The 22,878-nt window shown below is 52.0% G+C and overlaps 11 protein-coding genes across 11 annotated transcripts; 9 read left to right on the forward strand and 2 right to left on the reverse strand.

The window, feature by feature from the left end:
- Window positions 1-423: 423 nt before the first annotated feature.
- On the reverse strand, window positions 424-1,893 carry N7515_005298 (uncharacterized protein; the record flags this gene model as incomplete). Its single annotated transcript, XM_056666042.1, has 5 exons — window positions 424-821; window positions 875-1,144; window positions 1,198-1,440; window positions 1,501-1,810; window positions 1,873-1,893. 5 exons carry the CDS (start codon window positions 1,891-1,893, stop codon window positions 424-426), a joined length of 1,242 nt encoding a protein of 413 aa, XP_056519638.1.
- A 745-nt stretch (window positions 1,894-2,638) lies between these two features.
- Window positions 2,639-4,171, forward strand: N7515_005299 (putative ATP dependent RNA helicase; the record flags this gene model as incomplete). Its single annotated transcript, XM_056666043.1, has 1 exon — window positions 2,639-4,171. The coding sequence occupies one exon, from the start codon at window positions 2,639-2,641 to the stop codon at window positions 4,169-4,171; it is 1,533 nt and encodes a 510-aa protein (XP_056519639.1).
- Window positions 4,172-4,697: 526 nt separating this feature from the next.
- Window positions 4,698-5,551, forward strand: N7515_005300 (PITH domain-containing protein; the record flags this gene model as incomplete). The annotated part of the gene is made up of 3 exons (XM_056666044.1): window positions 4,698-4,830; window positions 4,899-5,010; window positions 5,134-5,551. 3 exons carry the CDS (start codon window positions 4,698-4,700, stop codon window positions 5,549-5,551), a joined length of 663 nt encoding a protein of 220 aa, XP_056519640.1.
- A 459-nt stretch (window positions 5,552-6,010) lies between these two features.
- Window positions 6,011-6,893, reverse strand: N7515_005301 (ESCRT-III subunit protein VPS20; the record flags this gene model as incomplete). Its single annotated transcript, XM_056666045.1, has 3 exons — window positions 6,011-6,235; window positions 6,326-6,689; window positions 6,850-6,893. The coding sequence occupies 3 exons, from the start codon at window positions 6,891-6,893 to the stop codon at window positions 6,011-6,013; spliced, it is 633 nt and encodes a 210-aa protein (XP_056519641.1).
- A 171-nt stretch (window positions 6,894-7,064) lies between these two features.
- Window positions 7,065-9,369, forward strand: N7515_005302 (putative AAA family ATPase/60S ribosome export protein Rix7; the record flags this gene model as incomplete). The annotated part of the gene is made up of 3 exons (XM_056666046.1): window positions 7,065-7,118; window positions 7,172-7,411; window positions 7,483-9,369. 3 exons carry the CDS (start codon window positions 7,065-7,067, stop codon window positions 9,367-9,369), a joined length of 2,181 nt encoding a protein of 726 aa, XP_056519642.1.
- A 416-nt stretch (window positions 9,370-9,785) lies between these two features.
- N7515_005303 (uncharacterized protein) lies at window positions 9,786-10,697 on the forward strand (the record flags this gene model as incomplete). Its single annotated transcript, XM_056666047.1, has 1 exon — window positions 9,786-10,697. The coding sequence occupies one exon, from the start codon at window positions 9,786-9,788 to the stop codon at window positions 10,695-10,697; it is 912 nt and encodes a 303-aa protein (XP_056519643.1).
- A 440-nt stretch (window positions 10,698-11,137) lies between these two features.
- N7515_005304 (GNAT family N-acetyltransferase) lies at window positions 11,138-11,647 on the forward strand (the record flags this gene model as incomplete). The annotated part of the gene is made up of 1 exon (XM_056666048.1): window positions 11,138-11,647. The coding sequence occupies one exon, from the start codon at window positions 11,138-11,140 to the stop codon at window positions 11,645-11,647; it is 510 nt and encodes a 169-aa protein (XP_056519644.1).
- A 509-nt stretch (window positions 11,648-12,156) lies between these two features.
- Window positions 12,157-15,006, forward strand: N7515_005305 (putative transmembrane glycoprotein; the record flags this gene model as incomplete). The annotated part of the gene is made up of 1 exon (XM_056666049.1): window positions 12,157-15,006. The coding sequence occupies one exon, from the start codon at window positions 12,157-12,159 to the stop codon at window positions 15,004-15,006; it is 2,850 nt and encodes a 949-aa protein (XP_056519645.1).
- Window positions 15,007-15,932: 926 nt separating this feature from the next.
- Window positions 15,933-17,915, forward strand: N7515_005306 (PP2C family serine/threonine-protein phosphatase; the record flags this gene model as incomplete). Its single annotated transcript, XM_056666050.1, has 7 exons — window positions 15,933-15,968; window positions 16,336-16,654; window positions 16,706-16,779; window positions 16,843-16,927; window positions 16,993-17,199; window positions 17,251-17,493; window positions 17,575-17,915. The coding sequence occupies 7 exons, from the start codon at window positions 15,933-15,935 to the stop codon at window positions 17,913-17,915; spliced, it is 1,305 nt and encodes a 434-aa protein (XP_056519646.1).
- Window positions 17,916-19,112: 1,197 nt separating this feature from the next.
- N7515_005307 (choline-phosphate cytidylyltransferase) lies at window positions 19,113-20,719 on the forward strand (the record flags this gene model as incomplete). Its single annotated transcript, XM_056666051.1, has 4 exons — window positions 19,113-19,612; window positions 19,703-20,053; window positions 20,112-20,523; window positions 20,585-20,719. 4 exons carry the CDS (start codon window positions 19,113-19,115, stop codon window positions 20,717-20,719), a joined length of 1,398 nt encoding a protein of 465 aa, XP_056519647.1.
- An 896-nt stretch (window positions 20,720-21,615) lies between these two features.
- N7515_005308 (phosphotransferase enzyme family protein) lies at window positions 21,616-22,866 on the forward strand (the record flags this gene model as incomplete). The annotated part of the gene is made up of 1 exon (XM_056666052.1): window positions 21,616-22,866. One exon carries the CDS (start codon window positions 21,616-21,618, stop codon window positions 22,864-22,866), a length of 1,251 nt encoding a protein of 416 aa, XP_056519648.1.
- Between the last annotated feature and the right edge of the window lie 12 nt (window positions 22,867-22,878).

A 22,878-nucleotide genomic window follows, 5' to 3' on the forward strand; every position in this document is an offset into this window, starting at 1 on the left:
TAGGCGTCAGCTGAAGAGGGAGCTTTCGCCTGTCAACTGGTGTATCAGCTGCCAGTGATGAGGTCTCTTGGTTCGTTTTGGTGTTAGTTCCGGCGTTTAGGTCGGGTATTCTGCTACTATACTGGCCGGTGGGGGGGTATACCCTTTTGCGTGTTTGTTGTTTGGTTCCTCGTACAAATACATTTTCAATTTGGCTGGGTTTATGGAGACACCTGGGACTGACTGGAAACGTCTTGGGCTACCTCTACTAGGTATCGTAAAATCAGGTGAGTGATGGGTAGCGCATAGCAAGTAGGGTAAATTGACAAAGAAGAGTAAAGGGCAGATATAAGGAATCGTGGGCTAGGGGATAATGATCCAAATGCAAGAAGGCCGAAACGAGTGACGCTGTTTGTGGGAAGATTCAAGTTCCAATCCTCGCAATTATTTTGACTCATCGGGCTTGCTGGCACCCTTGGTATCTTGCTCCTGTGAGGAACCTACTCCGCTGGACATTGCCTCTGCGGTGGCTGTCTGGAGCTTGTCGCTCTCTGAGACAGTGGTCTGTTCCTTGACCTTGACGTCTTTCTCGTCATCGCTATCACCAAGGCTGAACGGGTCATTCTCCGCAACCGGAGAAGGCTCAACGGTCGATAAAGGCTGCCATTTGCTGGACTTGCTGCCGGTTGAACCACCACGTTGGGATGTCGCGGGAGCTTCGTAATTGGTATCGATCTCGGTCGGTGGCCCTTCTTGGAAAGACACCTTGCGCCTGTCTGGAGAAGGAGATACAGATGGTTTCTTGTAAGTCTGGCCGGGACGAGGAGGGCGAGGCGGGGGAGCTGTGCATAGTTAGCAAGAAATGATAATCTCAGATATCGAGGTCTATTTTTACCTTCTCCGTCTCTCAACTCAAGTGCAGAGAAGTCATCGCCCAGGACTTGGGGATCAGCATCATAGCGCTCACGATCTCCACTGCGGCGGCCCATATCACCACTACGCCGCGGCCGGCCCTGGGCGAAAGAATCTCTTTGGTTATGGCCAGGCTCGTCGTCCAAGTCATCTCCATCAATTCGCTTCTTCAGGTTTGTTACCCACGAGTTGACCTTATTCTGTGTCTCCAAGAAACCCTTGCGGAGGTTCTCGCGGATCACCGGGAGATCATCTGTGGACACCGAGTTAGCATGGATCAATTCGGATAATAGCCTTAGAGCGTACCATCGAAAAAGCTGTATCCCCGCTCATCCGATTCCTCGCTTCCTCTAGGCCGCTGGTAACGGGGATCACTCTCCCAGCCGGGGCGTGGTGAGCGGCGCGGCGCCGCATTATAATGTTCAGACAGTTGACGGGCATACATCTCATCAGCTTCCAACTGCCGCTGCGCAGCAGTGCTTTGTTGCGTTGGGCGCGGCGGCTTCGGGGGTGGTGCCATTTCCTCTTGGGCCTTTGGGTCAGTCATACCTGCAAGTTGAGGTCAGTGTCAGTTGGCACTTATTGCATAAACTATAGGTTGCCACGTACCAAGGAGGGCATTGAATGCGCGCTCGACATTCCAATTGCTTGCTGTCAGAACTGCTCTGACAACGCTAGGCTCGATGCTTGGGAACGCTTCCTTAAGGGTGTTCTCTGACTGTTCTCTCGGGCTCAGGGGCCGGGGCGGCTTTGGCGGGGCTGCCTCAGCGGCAGCTGGTTGAGTAGCAGCAGGAGAAGTACTGATAACTCCGCTCTCCTGAGGTTCGTCGTCAAAGTCCATCGGGCGCGCAGTTGTCGGCGACTCGGCTCGTGGGCTATTAGCGGTGTTGAGGCCAGCCAACGGCTTGCTGGGAGTAGTCTGTCCAAGCGTGAGCCTCATGCGACAACGTAAATGAAGTCCCCGTTGAGAGTTGAGCATACCATCTTGTCCTCGTCCGACATGTTGAGAGATCTGAGGAGCTAACAGATCAAAGAGAATAACTGAAAGCAACACAAAAAGAACAGTGTTGCCTGAGAATGTCTAAGGGCAGGCAGAACGTTATCGGGGAAGCTCCAAGTGACGTGGGGAGCACGTGATGGCGGGCGAGCTTTATACAAATCGCCCTGGATGTTTCCGCAAGAACTCCGAAGATCTTCAGGCTCGCCCATCTGCAAGGTGTTTGGACTCGAATCTCAGAATGGCCCCTTCCCGTGAGACTACGTTCTTCTAACCTCAACTGGGCCCAGATACTGCAGATATCAGATCCTTGGCTAGGTTCCAGCCCGAAATGGCTTCAGAACAAGAGCTTTCGACTTCGTTCATACCAGCCTTGTACAAGCCGGCTGCTTTACTACCTATTGCGCGTCATAAAAAGAGTCTGCTCTATCTAGTCGAGAAATACCCTGTCACTATAGTGGTAGGCCAAACGGGTAGTGGAAAAACTACCCAACTTCCGCAGTACCTAGACCAGGCAGGATGGTGTGAGGATGGAAAGACAATTGCTGTTACACAGGTAGCTATCTACTCTCGATACTTCACACTGAATAATGACTGACCCTGCCTTAGCCCCGACGGGTGGCTGCCACAACAGTTGCAACCCGAGTCGCCGAAGAGATGCGTTGCAAAGTCGGTGAAGACGTGGGCTACTCCATCCGGTTCGAAGATTTGACATCTCCTACAACGAGAATCAAATTTTTAACAGATGGCATGCTGCTCAGAGAGGCTCTAGTCGATCCTCTTCTCTCGCGGTATTCAGTGATTATGGTTGATGAAGCACATGAAAGATCACTCAGCACTGATGTGCTCCTTGGAATTTTGAAGAAGATCAGGAAGAAGCGTCCTGAGCTTCGCATTATTGTTAGTAGTGCAACGCTTCAAGCAGAGGATTTTCTTCGCTTCTTCGCCGGCGAAGAGTACAATCCCGAGGCAGATTCAGCGGAATTGGGTGGAAGCGTTGGTCGCATCATCAGCCTGGAAGGACGGATGTATCCAGTCGATACTCTATACCTTGAGTCTCCTGCAGAGGACTACATAGAGCGGGCGGTCAAGACCGTCTTTGATATCCACACACAAGAAGGAGAGGGCGATGTGCTGCTCTTTTTGACCGGCCGGGAAGAGATTGACACTGCAATTCAACTGATATCCGAAAGAGCGGCAACTCTCCACCCGAAGGCGCCCTCTCTGCTTCCATTGCCACTATATGCTGGTCTCACCACAGAGCAGCAGATGTATGTTTTCGAGCCGACCCCAGAAAACACACGAAAAGTAATCATCGCGACCAACATTGCTGAGGCTTCTGTCACAATCGACGGAATTGTATTTGTGATCGATTCCGGGTTCGCCAAGCTCAGAGCATACAATCCCAGTACTGGCATTGAAACATTGACCGCAGTGCCAATATCGAAAGCATCTGCCACACAGCGAGCTGGTCGCGCTGGACGAACGAAGCCCGGCAAGTGCTTTCGTCTATACACCCAACAAGCCTTCGAGCAAATGCCAGAAGCAACTGTGCCTGAAATTCAACGGTCAAATCTCGCGCCGGTTATCATGCAACTCAAAGCCCTGGGCATCGATAACATTGTCCGATTCGACTTTTTGACCCCACCACCAGCAGAACTTGTCATTCGTGCATTTGAGCTTTTGTACTCTCTTCGTGCAGTTGACGAGTATGCTAAACTCACGAAACCACTAGGAACGCGGATGGCCGAAATTGCTCTCGATCCGATGATGGCTAAAGTTCTTCTCGCTGCGCCATCTTTCAATTGTTTGAGTGAGATCCTCACGATTGCGGCCATGGTCAACCTCCAGGGGACGGTGTGGGTTCAGCACGCAGGAGAAAAAAGATCTGCTGAGATTAAACGACGAAAGTTTGCCGTCGAGGAAGGGGATCATTTGACGTACCTGAACGTGTATCAGGCCTTCGTCATGAAGGGAAAGAAGGAGTCCAAATGGTGTCATGATAATCTTTTGAATTACCGGGCTCTGACGCGCGCAGTGAGCATTCGAGGCCAATTGAAGCGGTATTTGGAGCGCTTTGGAATTCAAGTGGATGAAACACTCTCATCCCGCAAAGGCCCAGCGGATCTGAGCAGCCAGCCTGAGCGGATTCAGCGCTGTCTCACCACGGGTTATTTTGCCCACGCTGCAAAGATGCAACCTGATGGAACATTTAAGACTGTCAGCGGAGGGTTGACTCTTCATGCCCATCCAACTTCGTTGATGTTTGTAAGTGCTCAGTAATCTTTTGCATAGAATCCACCATGTTCGTTGTTACTGACTTGCCCACAGAACCGAAAAGCCGACTGGGTCATCTTCCATGAGATTATGCAGACGGGCGAAAAGACCTACATTCGAGATGTCACGAAGATCGAGAAGAGCTATCTACTTGAATATGCTCCGGAGTATTACAAAGTCAGGTAGATCTCTCCGAGGTCGTTACATCGGGATTGGAGTTCCAGCTAGAAAGAAGGCTATCTTGTACAAGAATACCCATGTCAACAATCTGTGCATAGTTAACACCTGCCTAAATTACCTGTAATCATTGAGTAGGAATCTAAGGTCCAAGGATTGTAAACAAGCGCTTCAGCAAAACAAACAAACAGCTGTCGTGAATTTCATGGTAGAGAGCAAAACGACGTCACGGGAGCGGGCCCAGCGGGGAGCTTCCCAAATAATCAAAGCTCTCACAAAGACTTAATTACGTTACGTCCATAGGTATCTGTCTGTCGAGTCCTACGCTCATCAAGTCCATATTGATTATCCTGCAATGTCAGGACACCATCACGACCATGATGGCCACTGCCATGGAGAGGATCATGACCATACCAACGACATCACTCCAGCCATCCAGTCCCTCCTCTATACTCAGATCAACTTTGACCTAATCACAACCCTGAATGGTACGATTGAGTCCTTAGATAATTACCCGATGGCCACTGTCAACCTCTAACCTATGATGGCGCAACAGAAACCACCCCAAACTCCGGCGCATCAATTGTGCAGAAGACCTGGGCTGAACGGTTAAACGACAAGCCGGAGCTTGAGAGCGACGCCGATGAGCAACTGCTTATGACTATTCCGTGAGGCTCCCTTGTCTACACAACACCGCTAACATCTCAGATGCTGTATCTCCCTGAGAGCGCGTCGCAGAATAAAGAGGGAAAAAAACCGGAAAACTAATCTGAGCTCTTCCTACAACACAGTTTCAATGGCCAAGTCAACGTCCACTCTCTGCTATTGTACACGGCACCCACGCCCTCCGCCCCGAAAACCGTGAAGTTGTTCAAGAATCGCGATGATATGGATTTTTCAACTGCATCGGAGCTACACCCAACTCAAACGATCGAGGTGCCGCAGCCAGTGCCCGGCGCTGATATCTTTGAATTGCCCTTGAACCGCGCCCATTGGAACGCGACCACGTCTGTCACGCTCTTCATTGAAGGTAATTGGAGTGATGGCGAAGAGGATGTTACGAAGGTTGGCTATGTCGGCTTCAAGGGACAATTCATGAAACTGTCGCGAGAGCCGGTGAACTTCCTCTACGAGGCTGCAGCCAACCCACAGGACCACGTTTCCATCCCTGGAGTTAGTGGTGTTGGCAGGGTTATGCCTGGACAGTAGGGTCGGTCCGGTGAAGGCCTTTTTGACCACGGATTTCACTAGGTGCCGCGGGCATGGCTCAGTGTAGGGCCTGGGACTGACTGATCAATTGTGATGATTTACGATAATACCATTATGCTGCTATGTACTTTCCAACAATACCACTTTGGTTTGACCGATTGTTGTCCGGCATGCATTCTCATCAAGTGAGCTCTGATATTGAGTATCATTTATGAACTATCCTCGCCCGACCAATGTGCCATTTTCTAAAGTGTATACATACGTTTAGTGAATATGAAAGACCGAGGATCCGAAACAGATAGAAGAATGAGCCACCAACGCCATGATTTAGTCTACCAGCAATGTACTGTGTAGGCAGAAAAAAAAAGCAAGTCACAACGCCGCGGAAATGCTTTGACTCGTCACTCGATATAATGCAATGCCGTGATATGTGCAACCAGGGACCAATGTATCCCCTCATCAAGCAGGCAAGGCCGTCCGTGTCTCAGCCTTGGCCTTGGCTCTTTCAGTCGACTCTGCCACCGGCTCTTCAACGGGGAGATCAGCAGTAGGCGGACTCGGCAGTACGACAGGATCAGAGATGACTTCGGGGCCATTAAGCTCGCGTTGGAGCGCCTCAAGCTCATCCTCGACCTCGTCCTCATCTTGATTCGTCAGATGACCAGCCAGCATCTGGCTCACCTCCTACAACAATCGTTAGCAAAACCGAACTCAGACACCGAACCAAAACCAACCGCCCGCAATGGAGCAGAAAACAAAACCATGGAATCGTACCTCCTGATACGCTCTTGCCTCCTCGGTCTCTTCCATCATCCTCTCAACACCTTCAAGACCTCCCATCTCCTTGTTGATTGTCTGCAGCACCTGCGTGCCCTGCTGCAAACCAAACAACACATCCTTCTGGACGAGCGCAAACTCCACCTGCCCGGTCAACTGTTCCAGTTGCGCGAGCTGCTCATCTGTTTTTGCCAGCAGCGACTCCTGGTATTTCTTGCGTCGGAGAGCGAGCAGCGCTCGCCGCCGATCATTGCGCGCGAGACATTCCCTGGCGATTTCCGTTTCGCGATCTGTTAGGACGGTTATTCGTCGCTGGTATTGGTGCAGCTTGTCGCGTTGGTTTTTCATATCAAGGATCGCCCTATAGATATCGAGGCATATTCGTTAGCTGGGATATCGGATATTAGACTACGTATATGGGGGGTGCTGGGCGGGGATGAGGGGGTCTCGTGAGGAGAATGATAGACACTCCCGCAAGCAAGATTGAGAATGACTCGCAGATATTGCAGCTTGCGACTCACCGATCCTGGGCAGAGATCTTCTGCGAACTACTTGAGTTCCCCATGTTGTTGCATAGGAGAGGAGACATCCCCCGGAGCCATAGATGCGGGCCCAGACTTGGATGACGTTTGTAACGGGAGTGAAAAATACGTGTAATTTTCATACGATCTTTCAAAGGTTTATCTCCAAAATTTCGACATTTTTTTTGGCCGTCGCATTAACAACCACAGCAACCATGCCTCCAAGGAAGGGCACTAGGCCGACCCTCAGTCAGGGCCTGGACCGTGAGGTATGTGTCTGGAATTGAGTTTCCTCTTGCTCTAGACTCACGCTCTAGAAAAGGTCTACCAAATTGTGCGCAAGATCATCGACGACCAGCCCGAGACTGGCCGCATCCGACTATCGGTCCCAGCGATTTATGACACAATTAAGAAGTCGAACTCGAGCTTGAACCGAAAACCGAAGAGACTGATTGAGGACAGTCTGGAGCGAGTATTGGAGGTTATCAAAGCTGATATGGGTGAAGATGACGAGGACTCCATGGAGGGGGACTTTGAAGGACTCGAAGAGCCCGCAGTTGTGGTACGTTAAGCTCTGTGCAGGTCTCGCTTGCATACGCCACGAGCACTATCTAATTGGCTTTGGTATATCAGGTGCCCAATGGCATGAACCAGAGCGTCGTTGGCTCATGGACGACAACGAAAGCGAAAAAGACCGCCGATTCCTCCGCTGGTACTCCGGCACCCACCTCGACCAAGAGAAGAACACATGGCGCAGAACCTGTCTCCAAGCGACGCAAGGCCGAGCCCGCCGATCGATCGCCACCGACACACGTCAGTCTCGCAGATCTGGGTGGACTGGATGATGTTGTCCAGGAGCTTGGTGACTTGGTTATTCTACCCATGACCCGGCCGCAGGTTTATATGGCATCAAATGTGCAGCCACCGCGAGGAGTATTGCTGCATGGCCCGCCGGGTTGCGGTAAGACCCTAATTGCGAACGCTTTCGCCGCGGAGCTCGGCGTGCCATTCATCTCCATTTCTGCGCCTTCGGTTGTGTCAGGAATGTCGGGCGAGTCCGAGAAAGCCCTGCGCGAGTACTTCGAAGAGGCCAAGCGTCTTGCTCCTTGCCTCATTTTCATCGACGAGATCGATGCGATTACGCCGAAGCGCGAGAGCGCACAGAGAGAGATGGAGAAGCGAATTGTCGCCCAGCTTCTGACATGCATGGACGAGATTGCTCTCGAGAAGACAGACGGAAAGCCCGTCATAGTCCTCGCGGCAACTAACCGTCCAGACAGCCTTGACGCCGCCCTGCGCCGCGGTGGCCGCTTCGATAAAGAAATCAACATGACTGTGCCCTCAGAGCCAGTCAGGGAACAGATCCTACGCGCGCTCACCCGCAAAATGCGCCTGGTAGATGACATTGACCTCAAGACCTTGGCCAAGCGAACCCCCGGCTTCGTAGGCGCCGATCTCAATGACCTTGTTTCGACGGCCGGTTCCGCCGCCATCAAGAGGTACCTCGAGATCCTCAAATCGAACAGCGGCGAGGAAATGGAGATTGAAGGCGACGACGCGCTTAGCCCGCGCGTCCGCGAGCTCCGCCGGCTCATCAGTCACGCCAAAGAAACACCCATTGGCGAAGAATCCGAAGTCGTCCTCGTCTCCAATGCAGACTTCTTCACAGCCCTTCCCAAAATCCAACCCTCTTCCAAACGCGAGGGCTTCGCCACAATCCCCGACACGACCTGGGCCGATATCGGTGCCCTCGGCGGCATCCGCGACGAGCTTGTCACGGCCATTGTCGAACCGATCAAGAACCCCGAAGTCTACGCCAACGTCGGTATCACCGCACCCACGGGTGTCCTCCTCTGGGGTCCTCCTGGTTGCGGTAAGACACTTCTCGCCAAGGCCGTCGCCAACGAGTCCCGCGCCAACTTCATCAGCGTCAAAGGCCCCGAACTGCTCAACAAGTTCGTCGGTGAATCCGAACGTGCAGTCCGCCAGGTTTTCCTCCGCGCCCGCTCGTCCGTGCCTTGTGTCATCTTCTTCGACGAGCTGGACGCACTTGTGCCCCGTCGTGACGATACACTCTCCGAGGCCTCAGCGCGTGTCGTCAACACTCTCCTCACAGAGCTTGATGGCCTTGGCAGCAGTCGCACGGGTATCTACGTCATTGCCGCTACTAATCGACCTGATATCATTGATCCTGCGATGTTGCGCCCAGGTCGTCTTGAGACTCTTCTATTCGTGAACTTGCCTACGCCACTTGAGCGTGTGGATATTCTGCAGACTCTTGTCCGGAATTTACCCATTGAGTTCACTGAAGATCTGCGCAAACTGGCGGAGGAGTGTGAGGGCTTCAGTGGTGCTGATTTGGGCAGCTTGTTGCGCCGTGCTGGTTACTCTGCCATCAAGCGTCGTGATACTATCAAGTTTGTTGACTTCGTTGCGGCTAAGTCGTTTATTCGGCCTAGTGTGACGGATTTGAGGAAGTATGAGAAACTACGGAGGGATTGGAGTGGTGGTGTGGTTTGAGTTCCCTTCATGGGGTGTACTGCGTATATAGATCTACGGTCTTACTCGCCTGTTTTTGCTTGGGATCGTCGGCATAGATACCTTGGACATTGCAATTTGATCAATATTGAATCATTTGATTCGACATCCCTCCAGAGCTATAAAGAAAGATTCTAGGCGCCTCACTTGCATTATAGTGAAAGCCTTTGGTGGCTGGCAGACAATACATCCTCACGTGTATGCTGATATGAAGTCGCATGACTAGAACAGATAAATAACTGACTGCACGGGGACGTATGCCTTTGAGATGGTTAATCGCGTTTCGATAACATCCTGTCTTCCTCCAGCAAATCCAAGTGTGAAATCATTCTCACACTTGCCAGTCGACTCTCGTCAACATCCCATCCCCGGCATCGTTGGTGAAACCAAACATCAACATGAAGTTGACGGTTATTGACAACGACTCGGCCTTCGCCATCCTACCACCAACACCACCGTCCCTCTGGCAACAGTTCTGTGCACGGCCTTGTCTCTTCCTCGCCAACAAGCTCTATTCATGGCGCCCAAAGGCACCTCCGGACGCCGAATTCGGCATCACCATCGTTTGCATTTCAAACACTTACAAGGAAAGGCCAGAGTTACCAGAGGGCGACGTCCTCATCCACGCTGGCGATCTCACGACCACGGGGTCGCTCGCCGAGCTCGAAATCACACTGAAATGGCTTCATACCCAGCCTCATCCCATCAAAATTGTCATCGCAGGTAAAAACGACTCTTATCTTGATTATTTCAAGAGGGGCAGTCCTGCCTGGGCAGCAGGACTCGAGCCAGACGTTAATTGGGGCGACATCATTTATCTGCACCACGACTACGTTGCCCTTCAATGTCCGAATGGGCGCGAAGTCACTATCTTCGGAAGCCCATTCTCACCGCGGACCACTCCTTCCGCGGGTTTTCAATACCCTCGGGGTGCAGACATCTGGGCAGAAGTCACTGATGACGTTGATATTTTCGTCACTCACACTCCACCATGGACCCATCTCGACTCACTCCGAGGCTGTCCTCATCTCTTGAACAGGATGTGGAGATGTCCTCCTCGACTGGTTATTTTCGGGGGCTCTATTGAGAACTGGGGTGCGAAGTATTTGCACTATGATGCTTTGCAGAATGCTATGGAGGTCATGGAGCATGATGGTGGCGGTTTCTTCAATCTTTTGAGGGTTATCAAAGGGTTTTTGCTGGCCTTTTTGCATCCCCGCCGTAAAGCCGTGACACTGCTGGTCAATGCATGCTATTCCGAGGGAATGTGGAGCGTAGGACAGCGAAAGCCGGTCATTGTAACTTGTTAGGGGCTGAGGTTTCCATATGAATCTTGAAAATGTGACGAGGTGCTTCGACAGGATGTGGTGTACCTACATGTATTGACCGCAAGCCCTATGAGACATGAAATTATGAATGCAGACGTGAGACTATACGACCTATTTCCATAATTCTTTTGTGTTATAGACGTGTAGACACACCGTAGTAGCCTTGACATCGCGAGTCGCGATTTCAACAGACTCCATGTTTATAGATCACGCGCAACGCTTATTGGTCGAATTTCAGTGGGGACCATAAAAACGCTTCTCATTCACAACCACCATACACAGTAGGTACTGCGTACACACAGCTTATGCACCTGGTCAAATATTCACCTGTCTGACACAATTTCATACAGTCACAGACTGTGATTCACAGTATCAAATATCCGAAGTGGCCGTTAAAAGTGACCTGTCAGCCGTGATCTGGTATGGCACCTCGAACGGGAGGAATGCCCGACCTCTCTATCTCGGACATTCATTCCTTGAAGAGGGATCAAGCACTGGAAATTCTTGCCCAGATTTCACGCGTTGAGAAAAAGACCTTCCCCACCAATGAGGCATTCCCATTTGGAGAAGAGTTGTGGAGAAAAAAGCCCAACACGCGAGTTCTGTACGCGACACGAGCCAAGGGATCGCAAAGTGATCTGATTGCCTATGCAGTCTATGTCCGACAGAAGGGCGTTGCGCTTCTGCACAAAGTTTGCGTGACAGAGCCTAACCGCCGTCAAGGTGTCGGACAGGAGATGTTGTCCTACATTCAGCAGCGCCTACGAAAGGAGGGTTGCCAGTACGTTCATCTCTGGGTGGACCAGGCCAGGGAACCTGCGCGTGCCTTGTACCTTCGCAGTGGATTTGAGGAGCGCGAAGTGATCCCTGATTACTATGCCCCTGGACGTACAGGTGTCAAGATGGTCCTAGTTTTGGAACGTGATGGTTGAGCCACTGCCGTCCATGCTGCACCCTACGGACCTTTTTTACCCCTCCCAATGGCCTCTAGAAATGCTCCTTGCCTAATCGGTCCCTTAGAGATAGGCCCGGGGGTTAATAAGTAGTGGTGGCTGGGCGCGCCTGTGCTCCTTGGCCGCCGCAGGAGCTACCATGGCCACCCCTTGCATGTTCGAAACGTGAGCCCGATGATAGTGATCGGGCCTGCGTATCATTCTCCGCTGTCATTCTGCTACATACCTCAGTGACGTTTAACATATCCAGGTATGGCTTTTCTCGAAGGGCAGGCCCTGAATGTCTCCCTGTCAGGCGTCCCTTTGGCGCGACAGGGACCACGATCATTTGGAAGATCAGGCGTGATACTCTATGGTCTTCGCGCTGAATCTTCTTTCTTCCTTCTTGACCACTTTCATTACCTTTCTCCGTGAGTTTGAAAGCGTCCTTGGCGATTGGTGAGCCTCAACTATACAGAGTCAGAGTGCTCCCGCTTCCTCAACCGTTCATGGCGTTCTTCCTCGCTATCATCCTGGCAATCTTGTCAGTCGCCAATGCCGCAGCTTTAACTGCCAACTATCCCATCAATGCGCAATTGCCACCTGTCGCTCGAGTCTCGCAGCCTTTCCGATTTGCATTCGCCCAAAGTACATTCTCTAACAGTGACGCGGACACTGAATATTCACTATCAGGTGCACCGGCATGGCTCAAAGTCCACAGCAGTACTCGTACCCTGTTAGGGACGCCGCACTCGGATGACAGCGGCGCTACCAGGTTCAAGCTTGTGGCATCCAATGGCGCGGAAAAAGACAGCATGGACGTGACTTTAATTGTGACAGAGGACCAGGGACCGACTGTGAACAAGCCGCTCATGCCCCAATTGCGGGCATTGGGTCCTGTTTCATATCCTGCCACGCTCTTCATTCACCCTGGTAGTCCGTTCTCGATCGAGTTTGACAAGGACACCTTCGGCAACACACATCCTTCCACGATCTACTACGGGACATCGCCTAACAACGCCCCGCTACCGTCATGGATCAACTTCGATCCGGCAACCCTAAAGTTCTCTGGGAACAGCCCTGCTTTCCCAGGCGCGGGACCCCAGACATTCATTTTCCAGCTGATCGCATCGGATGTGGCTGGATATAGCGCAGCCAACATGACTTTTGAACTCTCGATTGGGCCACACATCCTGGCATTCAATGAGACCGTCCAGACCTTCAATCTCACGCGAGGAGAAGAATTCAACAGCCCAAAATTCACCAATTTCCTCTCTATGGATGGTTCACCCACTTCAATCAAACAGTTAGCAAAAGTCGACGCTAAACTGCCGGACTGGCTGAAATTGGACAAGGAAAATGTATCGCTGAGTGGAACGCCGCCCAATGATGCTGTGAACCAGAACATCACTATTGCCGTTACGGACTCTTTTCAAGATAATGCGCTGTTGATGGTGCGCTTGGAGTTCATGAAGCTGTTTCTCGACACAATCGATGGCGTTGAGGCAGCCATTGGCCAAGACTTCAAGTTTGTGTTCAATCAGTCTATCGTCACAGATGACTCTGTGCGACTGGATGTCGACCTGGGCAGTGAACTCTCTTGGCTCACCTACTTCCCCGAGAACAAGACTCTCTTCGGGCACGTTCCAAACGACACAAAGCCTGAAAAGTTCACTATCCCGCTCACTGCACACCAGGGCTCTACCGAAGACTCAAGGGACTTCATTATTGATGTTATGAAAGCCTCGGACACGCATTCGAACCCCACAGAGCCGTTCACCCATACCAACACCAGCAGTCCCGATCACAGGAAAGCTGGCATCATCGCAATTTCAGTTGTGGTTCCCGTTGTGGTAGTCCTGAGTTTGGTCATTCTCTTCTGTTGCTGGCGACGCCGCAAGGCCTCGACCACGGTTGAAGAGGCCCCTCCTACTACCAAGTTTGCTCCACCACGACCAGCCAGGCCGGATGCGCCCAACTGCCATCCGTCCATGACGGAGACCGAACGAGGTTCTTGCGATGACCACTCTGAAGACTGGATGAGCCCTATTTCCCCTTCGTCAATCCCCAAGCTCGAACTTGGACCGGCGTGGAACGTGTCTACATTCGACAGACAGGAGCACCCACTTGCCTTTTCTATCCCCGAACCCATCATTCCACCTCGCTCTCCTGCTCGCAATTCTGCCACCCGTGGGTCTCCCACTCGTGGTGGCTTCGTCTTGCGAGACACTATCGCCGAAGAAGACAACGCAGCCCGAGATGATTCCCCTTCAAAGAAGCAAAACAACCGTCTCTCATATACGAACAGCCCCGTGCGTCGTAGGACCACCACCCGCTCCCGGCGAGAGCCCTTGAAGCCGATCCAGCCTCGGGCAATGAAGCGAGAATCTATACAATCTTCCAAGTCAAAGAGATACTCGAAGCGCTCCAGTGGTATCTCCACCGTTGCAGCGGGACTACCCGTGCGATTTAGCGGAGCCGGTCATGGTGCAGGTGGATTTGGACCTCCGGGTCATGGCGTCGTGCACACATCATGGCAAAACGCCCGAGCTTCAATCATGAGCGACGAGACCAGTCTGACAAATATGGCCCCTATGTTCCCGCGTCCGCCTGCCGCAGGCCGTATGCGCCATAGCATGGCATCTAGCATCCCCGATAACTCCAAGCGGTTGACTCTCCGTGCCGTTGAACCGGATGATTCTATTCTTTCCGACGCCGACTCCTTGGAAGCCTTCGTTCACAGCCGCGCCAAGCACCGCAACTCCTCCAACCCTCTTTTCTCTGCACAAATCAGCCGGCGTACCTCGTCAGGCAAGCGTGCACTCGATCGGAACCGCAGCATCCGCAGCCGCGCCGATACCGTGTCTGTGTCAACTTTCAGCGATGACTTCCGCCCTGGCCAAGAACGACCCATGTCGACTGCAATCTCTGTCTCGGAATATGGCGATGAAAATACCAATAACGCCCGTTTCTCCCAGTACCAAACCCTTCAGCCATCGGGTCTATTTCCTCTCGCCGAAGGCAGCGTCAATGGCCAGAGCCAGCTGAGTCTTGCGCAGGATTATCGCGGCGTTATCTCTCCGTTACCGCGCTTCTGGAGCGAGAATAGCATGGGCAGTGCGCCGCAGTTGGAGGGTGCCCTAAACCAGCCTCGATCTCAGAAAGTGAATGATGAGAACGCTATGCCGCACAGCTCATCTATGATTTCGGATCTGGATGAGCATCTCTCGCGCAAGGCCGGGCCTAATAAGAACAACCATCAGTGGCGATTGTCGTCTCTTGAGCCGCCGGCGCCACTGAGGACTGGCAGTGATAGGGGTCTCCCCATTGCCAGCAGTGGGGAGCTTGCGTTTGTTTAAGGCCTCTTATATTTCCTATGCCAATCTTGTATTTCCTGTGTCATTCTTGATCCTTCTCCTGTCTATCTGTTCTGTTTCGGTGTTCTCTGGGACTGCGCGCATGATATCCTTTGGCTTCTTTTTTAGTTGTTGGGATTTGGACTTTCTGTTATACTAGTTGATCTAGTTTCTAGCCTTGCATAATAATCCCACTATCTCAATTCGTCCTGGGTTGGTGCCTATGTAGCCTAGTAGGCAGACATAAGTAAACTGTAGATAATCCAAGTGTTGACTCTGTTGAGGGAAAGATGATCAGCCACAAGAGGATTGGCCGCCCTTTCACGAGACACAGAACCACTGCTGGTACTAGTAGGCCTCCAATTTCCCGAAGGGGGTCATCAAGGCAATGGCGTAACTGCGTCTGACTAGCCCAGGCTGCTAACTTGAGCATCATGTGCCCCTGTCTGTTTGGTTCCTTCCAGTCTCAGCACCCAAATCAACGCGATACTCATATATCCAGGTAATTCCTTCCTCGATACCATCTCAAACAAACACAAACGGTAAAACCTCCCAAACTCCAAATGACCAGTCCATTTCACGTGACTCTATAGTAGACGGCGTAACAAAAGCGGTAAAACGCAATACCAGGAAATCTCTGCTTTCGAGATCTTTTCCTCTTAGAACCCTGATTCTTCTCTTCTCGACTCTCTGAAATTGACATATTTTCCATTACTTCCTCAGATCGCCTGCTCTTTTCATATCAACAACCAAGACCTGGCAGAGGCAAGAAATCCATCGTCATAGGTTGTTCCCCACTTATCGCGGGACCCAGACGCGCTGAAAAGCCCTGCTCATCTGACCCTTTTCCCTCCAGCACCTATTTTCCACCACTTTGCTCCGGAAACCTCGATCCCACTTCTCCCCCGAACTATTCAATCTTTGCCAAAATGGGTCAAACCCTGTCGGAACCGGTGGTCGAAAAGGTGAGCCGCCGATATTTTGCTTTTTCGTGATTTCCACACACCTGCTTTTTCCCACCCCACACTGGCCATTGTGACGCCAAGGTACCTCCACGACCTCTACTTGCCCTCGGTTGTGGTAATACACCTCAGCTAGGGGGACTATGGATCAAGCCATCTACCTATGTCTGCCAACGGAATGACTAGCCTGGGTTGCGACTCGGAGAAATCTTCCTCGGTTGCCATGCGGGGTCCTGGGTCGTCTCCAGCTGGAGGCGCGGTAGTGGGGGTAGAATGAAGCAACGTATTGGCGTCGCCAAATTAACCAGGCCACTTTGCACGTGTTGGAGAAAAAGATATTTGACTAACATGTTCTTTTTGCTTGTTCTAGACATCGTCCGAGGGCGGGGATGACTGCTGCGTCTACGGTGTGTCGGCCATGCAAGGCTGGCGAATCAGCATGGAGGACGCCCACGCCGCGATCCTTGACCTCCAGGCAAAGTACACGGGCAACGAAGATAAACCGACAGATCCGGAACATCGTCTCGCCTTCTTCGGTGTGTACGACGGCCACGGTGGCGATAAGGTTGCATTGTTCACCGGTGAGAATCTTCACAAGATTGTCTCCCGGCAGGAGGCTTTCGCCAAGGGCGATATTGAACAGGCCATGAAGGATGGTTTCCTGGCGACCGATAGGGCCATTTTGGAGGGTTTGTGCATGCGTTGTTCCTGAGGTGGTGTCGGATCGCTGACTGATGCAGATCCCCGCTATGAGGAGGAGGTGTCTGGCTGCACTGCTTCCACGAGTATCATCTCAAAGAAGAAAATCTGGGTTGTATGTTCTGGCCCAAAGCACAAATTTTTAGACCAAAAGGGGTTCCGAATTGACATTGCGTAGGCGAACGCTGGTGATTCACGATCCGTGTTGGGAGTCAAGGGTCGCGCGAAGCCCCTCTCATTTGACCACAAACCCCAGAATGAGGGTAAGTGCTTGATCACCTATCCATTCCCACGATCTGTCAGAGCATCTGACAAACGATTATCACAGGCGAGAAAGCCCGTATCAGCGCTGCTGGTGGCTTCGTCGACTTCGGTCGTGTCAACGGCAACCTCGCCCTGTCCCGCGCTATCGGTGACTTTGAGTTCAAGAAGAGCCCCGAGCTTTCACCCGAACAACAGATCGTCACCGCATACCCCGATGTGACTGTCCACGAACTCACAGATGATGACGAATTCTTGGTCATTGCATGCGATGGTACGTGTTCCGTTAGTGCTTCCACCAGTCTAAATGCTAAACACTCTACAGGTATATGGGATTGCCAGTCGTCTCAGGCCGTCGTTGAGTTTGTCCGCAGGGGCATTGCCGCCAAGCAGCCCCTGGCCCAGATATGTGAGAACATGATGGACAACTGCCTGGCCTCCAACAGTGAAACTGGCGGTGTCGGCTGTGATAATATGACCATGACTGTTATTGGACTCCTACAAGGAAAGACCAAGGAGGAGTGGTATAACCAGATTGCAGAGCGGGTTGCGAACGGGGATGGACCTTGTGCTCCGCCCGAGTACGGCAAGTCTCCAGAGGAACCCGAAGGCATTTCCACTTCTTCGTGCTGACGGCCAGTTCGTGCAGCCGAGTTCCGCGGCCCTGGAATTCGGAACCAGTTCGAGGATAATCCTGATGAATATGATTTGGAGATGGAGCGTTCCCGTGGCTTCAGCGTACGTTCGGGCCGCACCATATTGCTAGGCGATGGCACTGAAGTTATTCCGGACCAGCATGAAGAAGAATTATTCGACCAGACCGACGTGGACCAGGGCGCTATCAACCAGGTACAGAATCAAACCGACCTCCGTAACGACCGCCAGGAAACTCCGGGCCCTCAGGGGAAGCAAGAGACCGCCAACGTGGCTTCAGCTCAAATATCCGAATCCCCGGCCTCTACTGACGCCGAGAAGGAGAAGTCTACGTAGACTATGAACTTATGAACGGTCTATCGGATGGTCCTATTCCTGCTTTTGGTTTCAATCGGTTTGTTTTTGTTTTCTTGTCAACGACGCTTCCCCGTGATTCTATGATCATTCTACCATCTATGTATGCCCTTTTCACCCTTTTTTTCCTCGTTTGCTCAGTTATCTTCGCTCTGGTTCCGAGCACAGTCACGCTTCTTTTCATTATTTCCCTCGACTTGAAATGGATATTTGTCAGAGACGAGACATGCGGCAATGATACTACTCACTCATATGGACTTGGATGCGATGAGAGATGCGGGGTGGAGATTCCATGGAAGGTCGGAGTTGAGAGAGAGCGCCCTTCGCCGGGTGCCAATGGGCCTCATGAACACATTTCTTTACTTATGCCATCACCACGAGATACCGCAGAAAATGCCCGTCATTGACGAGCCGTTTACCTACACTTCCATTCCCGATTCTCATTTTCTTCTCCCTTTTAATGCAAATTTCCGGTCCATTCCCTGCCTACCGTCTCTGCTGCGGTTTGGTCCATACAAGAGTGAGTACTTGCTTGGGGCACAAGCTGGTAGAGTGATGGGGATTTTGTCATGGTAGACAATGGCAATCATTCATATACCCCACGACATATATCCGATGCATTGAGCGTTTTCATTGTACTCTGATAGATGTCGTTGTTCTCGTTTCTATTTTAAGCAACGGAGTTCCAAGAGAAAGTCAAGTCCTCGTGTCCCTGTACGTAATTGGGTAATTCAACAGCCATCTACATTTGATAGTTACTTTGACACCATACACAGTAGACCAGAGTACTACATCTACGGAATTGGATGATGTCGTATATAATAATTTGTGCATCCATGGAACCTGGAAAGGCTCCCCCTGTACCTCCTAATCCACACGTGGTCAGTGTAACGCAGGAGCGCCAAGACACAGAATTGCAAAGTGATGGCCTGTTTTGCAAACCCCGGTATTGTAACTTTGACCAACATAACCCGGTCAACCATCATCGCATCAGCGGCGCAAGCGGAGATGAGCCCCCACTCTTTTCCCCATTCCGAAAATTACCAGTCTCTCCTAAAACCGGGTTGCCGTCATTCAGGGTTCAACATTATTCTCTCCCTAATCTCCCAACTATCCACTACTCTCTTTCCTTCCTTCCCCCTCCCTCGGAAGAATCCTCTCTTTATTCTCCAGGGCATCATGTCACCATCTACATCCCCCGCCGGCAAGCGCAAGCGTAGCGCCTCTCACCTCCCCGCTCCTGTTCCCAAGAACCTCACAGCCGACCTTCAGCCCTCCTCACGCGACGCGTCCGGTGAAGAAGGTGGAGACGACTCGACAGGTCCCAATGCCAATGCCAAAACCCCCAACGGCAGACACTCCTCCAAGCGGGCCCGCAGGTCTGCCGCCGATGCCGCAGGCCACACGGAGGTGAACGGCGCCGAGCCGGCCATTAGCAAGGAAGACCCCGGCGAGCCCTCCGAGACGACTGTCGCCAGCAGCGACATCGAGGGTGGCTCTCGGTCGCGCCCGGGGCTACACATTGACCTCCCGGACTCCGAGCCCGTGACGGAGGAGCAGATGGCGCCTCCGGTCTTTGGCCGCTTGCAGGATCCCGTCGGTTACAAGACTAACCCCCCGCCGGTTGGCCGACCGGTGCGAGTTTATGCGGACGGCGTCTTTGATTTATTCCATCTTGGGTATGTCAACACACGGATTGAGTTTCAGTCTGGATTTTTGAGTCGTCGATTAGACAATTGAGAAGTAGCGCTAACGACTTTCATATATAGTCACATGAGACAGCTCGAGCAGGCCAAGAAGGCTTTCCCCGATACTTACTTGATTGTCGGTGTTACTGGCGACGAGGAGACACACCTTCGCAAGGGCCTGACGGTGCTTAGCGGCGCCGAGCGTGCGGAGACTATCCGTCACTGCAAGTGGGTTGACGAGGTTATTCCTTGCTGCCCGTGGATTGTGACCCCTGAATTCTTGTCTGAGCACAAAATTGACTATGTCGCTCACGACGATCTGCCCTATGAGGCTGCTGAGGGCGACGATATCTACGGGCCCATCAAGGCGCAAGGCAAGTTCCTGGTAACTCAGCGAACTGAGGGCGTCAGCACCACGGGTATCATCACACGGTATGCTTCACCTCGCTTATCATTGCATTCCGCAAACCAAAGCTTATGTATCCTCTAGTGTGGTTCGTGACTATGACCAATACATCTCCCGCCAATTCAAGCGCGGAGCCTCGCGCCAAGAACTCAATGTTTCGTGGCTGAAGAAGAACGAGCTCGAGATCAAGCGCCACGTGGTCGAGCTGCGTGACAACATCCGCAACAACTGGACCATGACAGGCCAGGAACTCGGCCGTGAGTTGCGCCAAATCTGGCAGAACAGTCGGCCCAACAGCCCTGCACCCACCGCGCGTAACAGCATGGATTGGGGTGCGCGGGGTCCTCTTGCTAGCCCGACGGGAGGCGCCAAGTCGCACCTGTCACGTGTTGGTGGGGAAGTGCCCGGCCGCCCAGATAGCCCGATGGGCTCGCGTCGGAATGAGGACTTTGCTACTGGTTACAGTCTCGGTTTGATCGGTGGTGTACGTGCCTGGGTAAGTCAGAATGAACCTCGCCTCTTGATCTTTCTATTCATCTCCTAACTTCTTTCTACAGATGGCCCGCAGCCGGCAATCACTCCAGGAACCGCCCAGCGGCATGAACAGTCCCACCGACGAAGAGCCCGAGTCCGAGCAGAACGGCTATGAGGAGGAAGTGCGTGGCCGTGCCGGTCACGTCTCTGCGCAGTAGATTTGACCGAATGGTCCAGCTGCAAGGCAGTTTCGTCTGCGACACTGTCAACCTCGTCCTCTCTCTTTGCATATGTATCCGTCCTTTTCATCTTGCATTCGGTTCGTGTCTTATACTTTACAAATTGTGCCCGTGAGAGGCGGTTTTTCCTATGTCGGGCGCTCGGTGTCTTCTTCCTGTGTGCGCGTGTGTTGAGGCTGGTCTAGCTTCGACTGCGCAGTCCGCGATTTGGATCTCGGGCTCTGTTTTCTTTTTCTTTTCTCTTCTCTTTGCTTGTGGTTCGGCGGATTCAATGTTCCTCCTGCCTCCATCCCCCCTAATACTCTTCAATGAACTTGTTCCCCGTTTCCTATGTCTATAGCCTTGGTGGGATGATGGTGACCTGATTGATCTTGATCTACCATTGCAGGGCTATTCTTGTTTTATTATTTGTTGAAATTGTTGATAAAAGCTGGAATTGATGGGTAACTGGAGGCATGGACCCGCCCTTGACCCCTATACTGTCTGTCTGGAGTGATATGAGATGCACATAGATTGTTATTGTTTCCTGTACTCCAGTACTGATCCCATTGAAATCGAATGAAAGATTGCAACACTTGAATTTGATGAGAGTACTCCGTAGATGTAGAGAACGTTAGAGGTACCTTTTGTATGAAACGCTCATACAAAAGGTACATCCCCTTCGAGCCATACTGCGTAGTGGGGATCTACACCCGCTCACATATCAGAGAGCTTTTTACGTCCAACAAAAGCCAACCCCCATTATCACCTAATAAATCACGTTAAAACCACCGGATCAGACCAATCCTCCTCTAAACCATACCGATAATCAATTGGAAATATCATACACCTACTCATAGCCAGCAGCGGCTGAGCAGCGGGCAGCCTCAGCCAACATGTCCCGAAACAACCCCGCGCAAATCGCCAGCACAATGCTATCCTGGCACTCCCTCGACCTAATAACCTGCGAACCCCTCCAAACCCTCTGGGCCGGCTACGGCCAAATCTGCTCTATAACCGCAACCGCCCGCACCGCCGCAGCAGCAACCCATCTCAACAAGCTCTGCAACATCCCCCCATCCAGCAATGGCACAAACAACACCTACGCCCTCATCCTCAAGCTGATCTCCCCACCCAACTCCAATTCCACAGACGAAGGCCATATCCGCAAAATGCTAAGCTACGAAATCGAACAATACTTCTACACAAACATCGTCCCGCATCTGTGCGACATTGGGGTCGCCAAATGTCTAGCCTCGACGCGTGATATGCACGGTAAACCCGGTGCAGAGCAGCTATCTGGACTCATGGCTACTATCATGGTTGATCTCAGGCCTCAGTATCCCGTTGCCGGTGAGAAGAGGGGTGTTTTGGATTCTGTGCAGGTTTTTGGGGCTTTGGATTGGTTGGCTTCTTTTCATTCGCGGACGAGGGGTTTGGTACCGGATGATCGTGAGGGACTTGTATTACCGCCTCTTGAGGAAATGGAGAAGAGAAAGAAAGAGGGCGGGAAGAATGGATGTAATGGCCTCTGGCTTAATGGGGGGTATACATATCTCGCTACACGACGGAAAGAGTATGCTTCTTTGCTTGATGATACGGGGTCGGAGTGGTGCGAGGCATTGTGTATTGATTCAGACGGCACTGGGATGTCTATTGCTGAGATTGTTGCGTTTCTTTTGATGCCTTGCGGCAGAAAGATGGAGTCTTATATCCACGGTGATGTCAAGTCTGAGAATCTGTTTACGAGTGCAAAGGGGGATGAGGTTGCGTTCTTTGATTTCCAGTATGTTGGACTTGGTCTTGGGGTTTGTGATCTGGCGAAACTGTTTACCTGCTCGGTTCCGGTGTCTATGCTTGTTGGTGGGGATGGGGATTTGCCTGAGAAGTTGGGTATGTGTGATGGTGAACGGGACTTACTGGAATGGTATCATAGCAGGCTTGTTGAGAACGAGGAGGCTGGTTTCTATGAGTGGGAGGAGTTCAAGCGACATTGGGAGACGGCTTTGGTGGATTGGTGTCGGTTTCAGGCTTCGTGGGGGTTCTGGGGGAATACGGAGTGGCTTGAGGCTCGTGTGAGGTCTATCTTGGGTGACCGAGATTGGAAGGATTGGTTGTATCGGGAGAGGGTGAGGAGACCTATATGATGGTGGGAGGCT

The sequence above is a fragment of the Penicillium bovifimosum genome (genome assembly GCF_028826915.1).
Source record: "Penicillium bovifimosum strain IBT 22155 chromosome Unknown utg000005l_segment0_segment0, whole genome shotgun sequence".
In the NCBI taxonomy this organism is placed as follows: Eukaryota; Fungi; Ascomycota; class Eurotiomycetes; order Eurotiales; family Aspergillaceae; genus Penicillium; species Penicillium bovifimosum.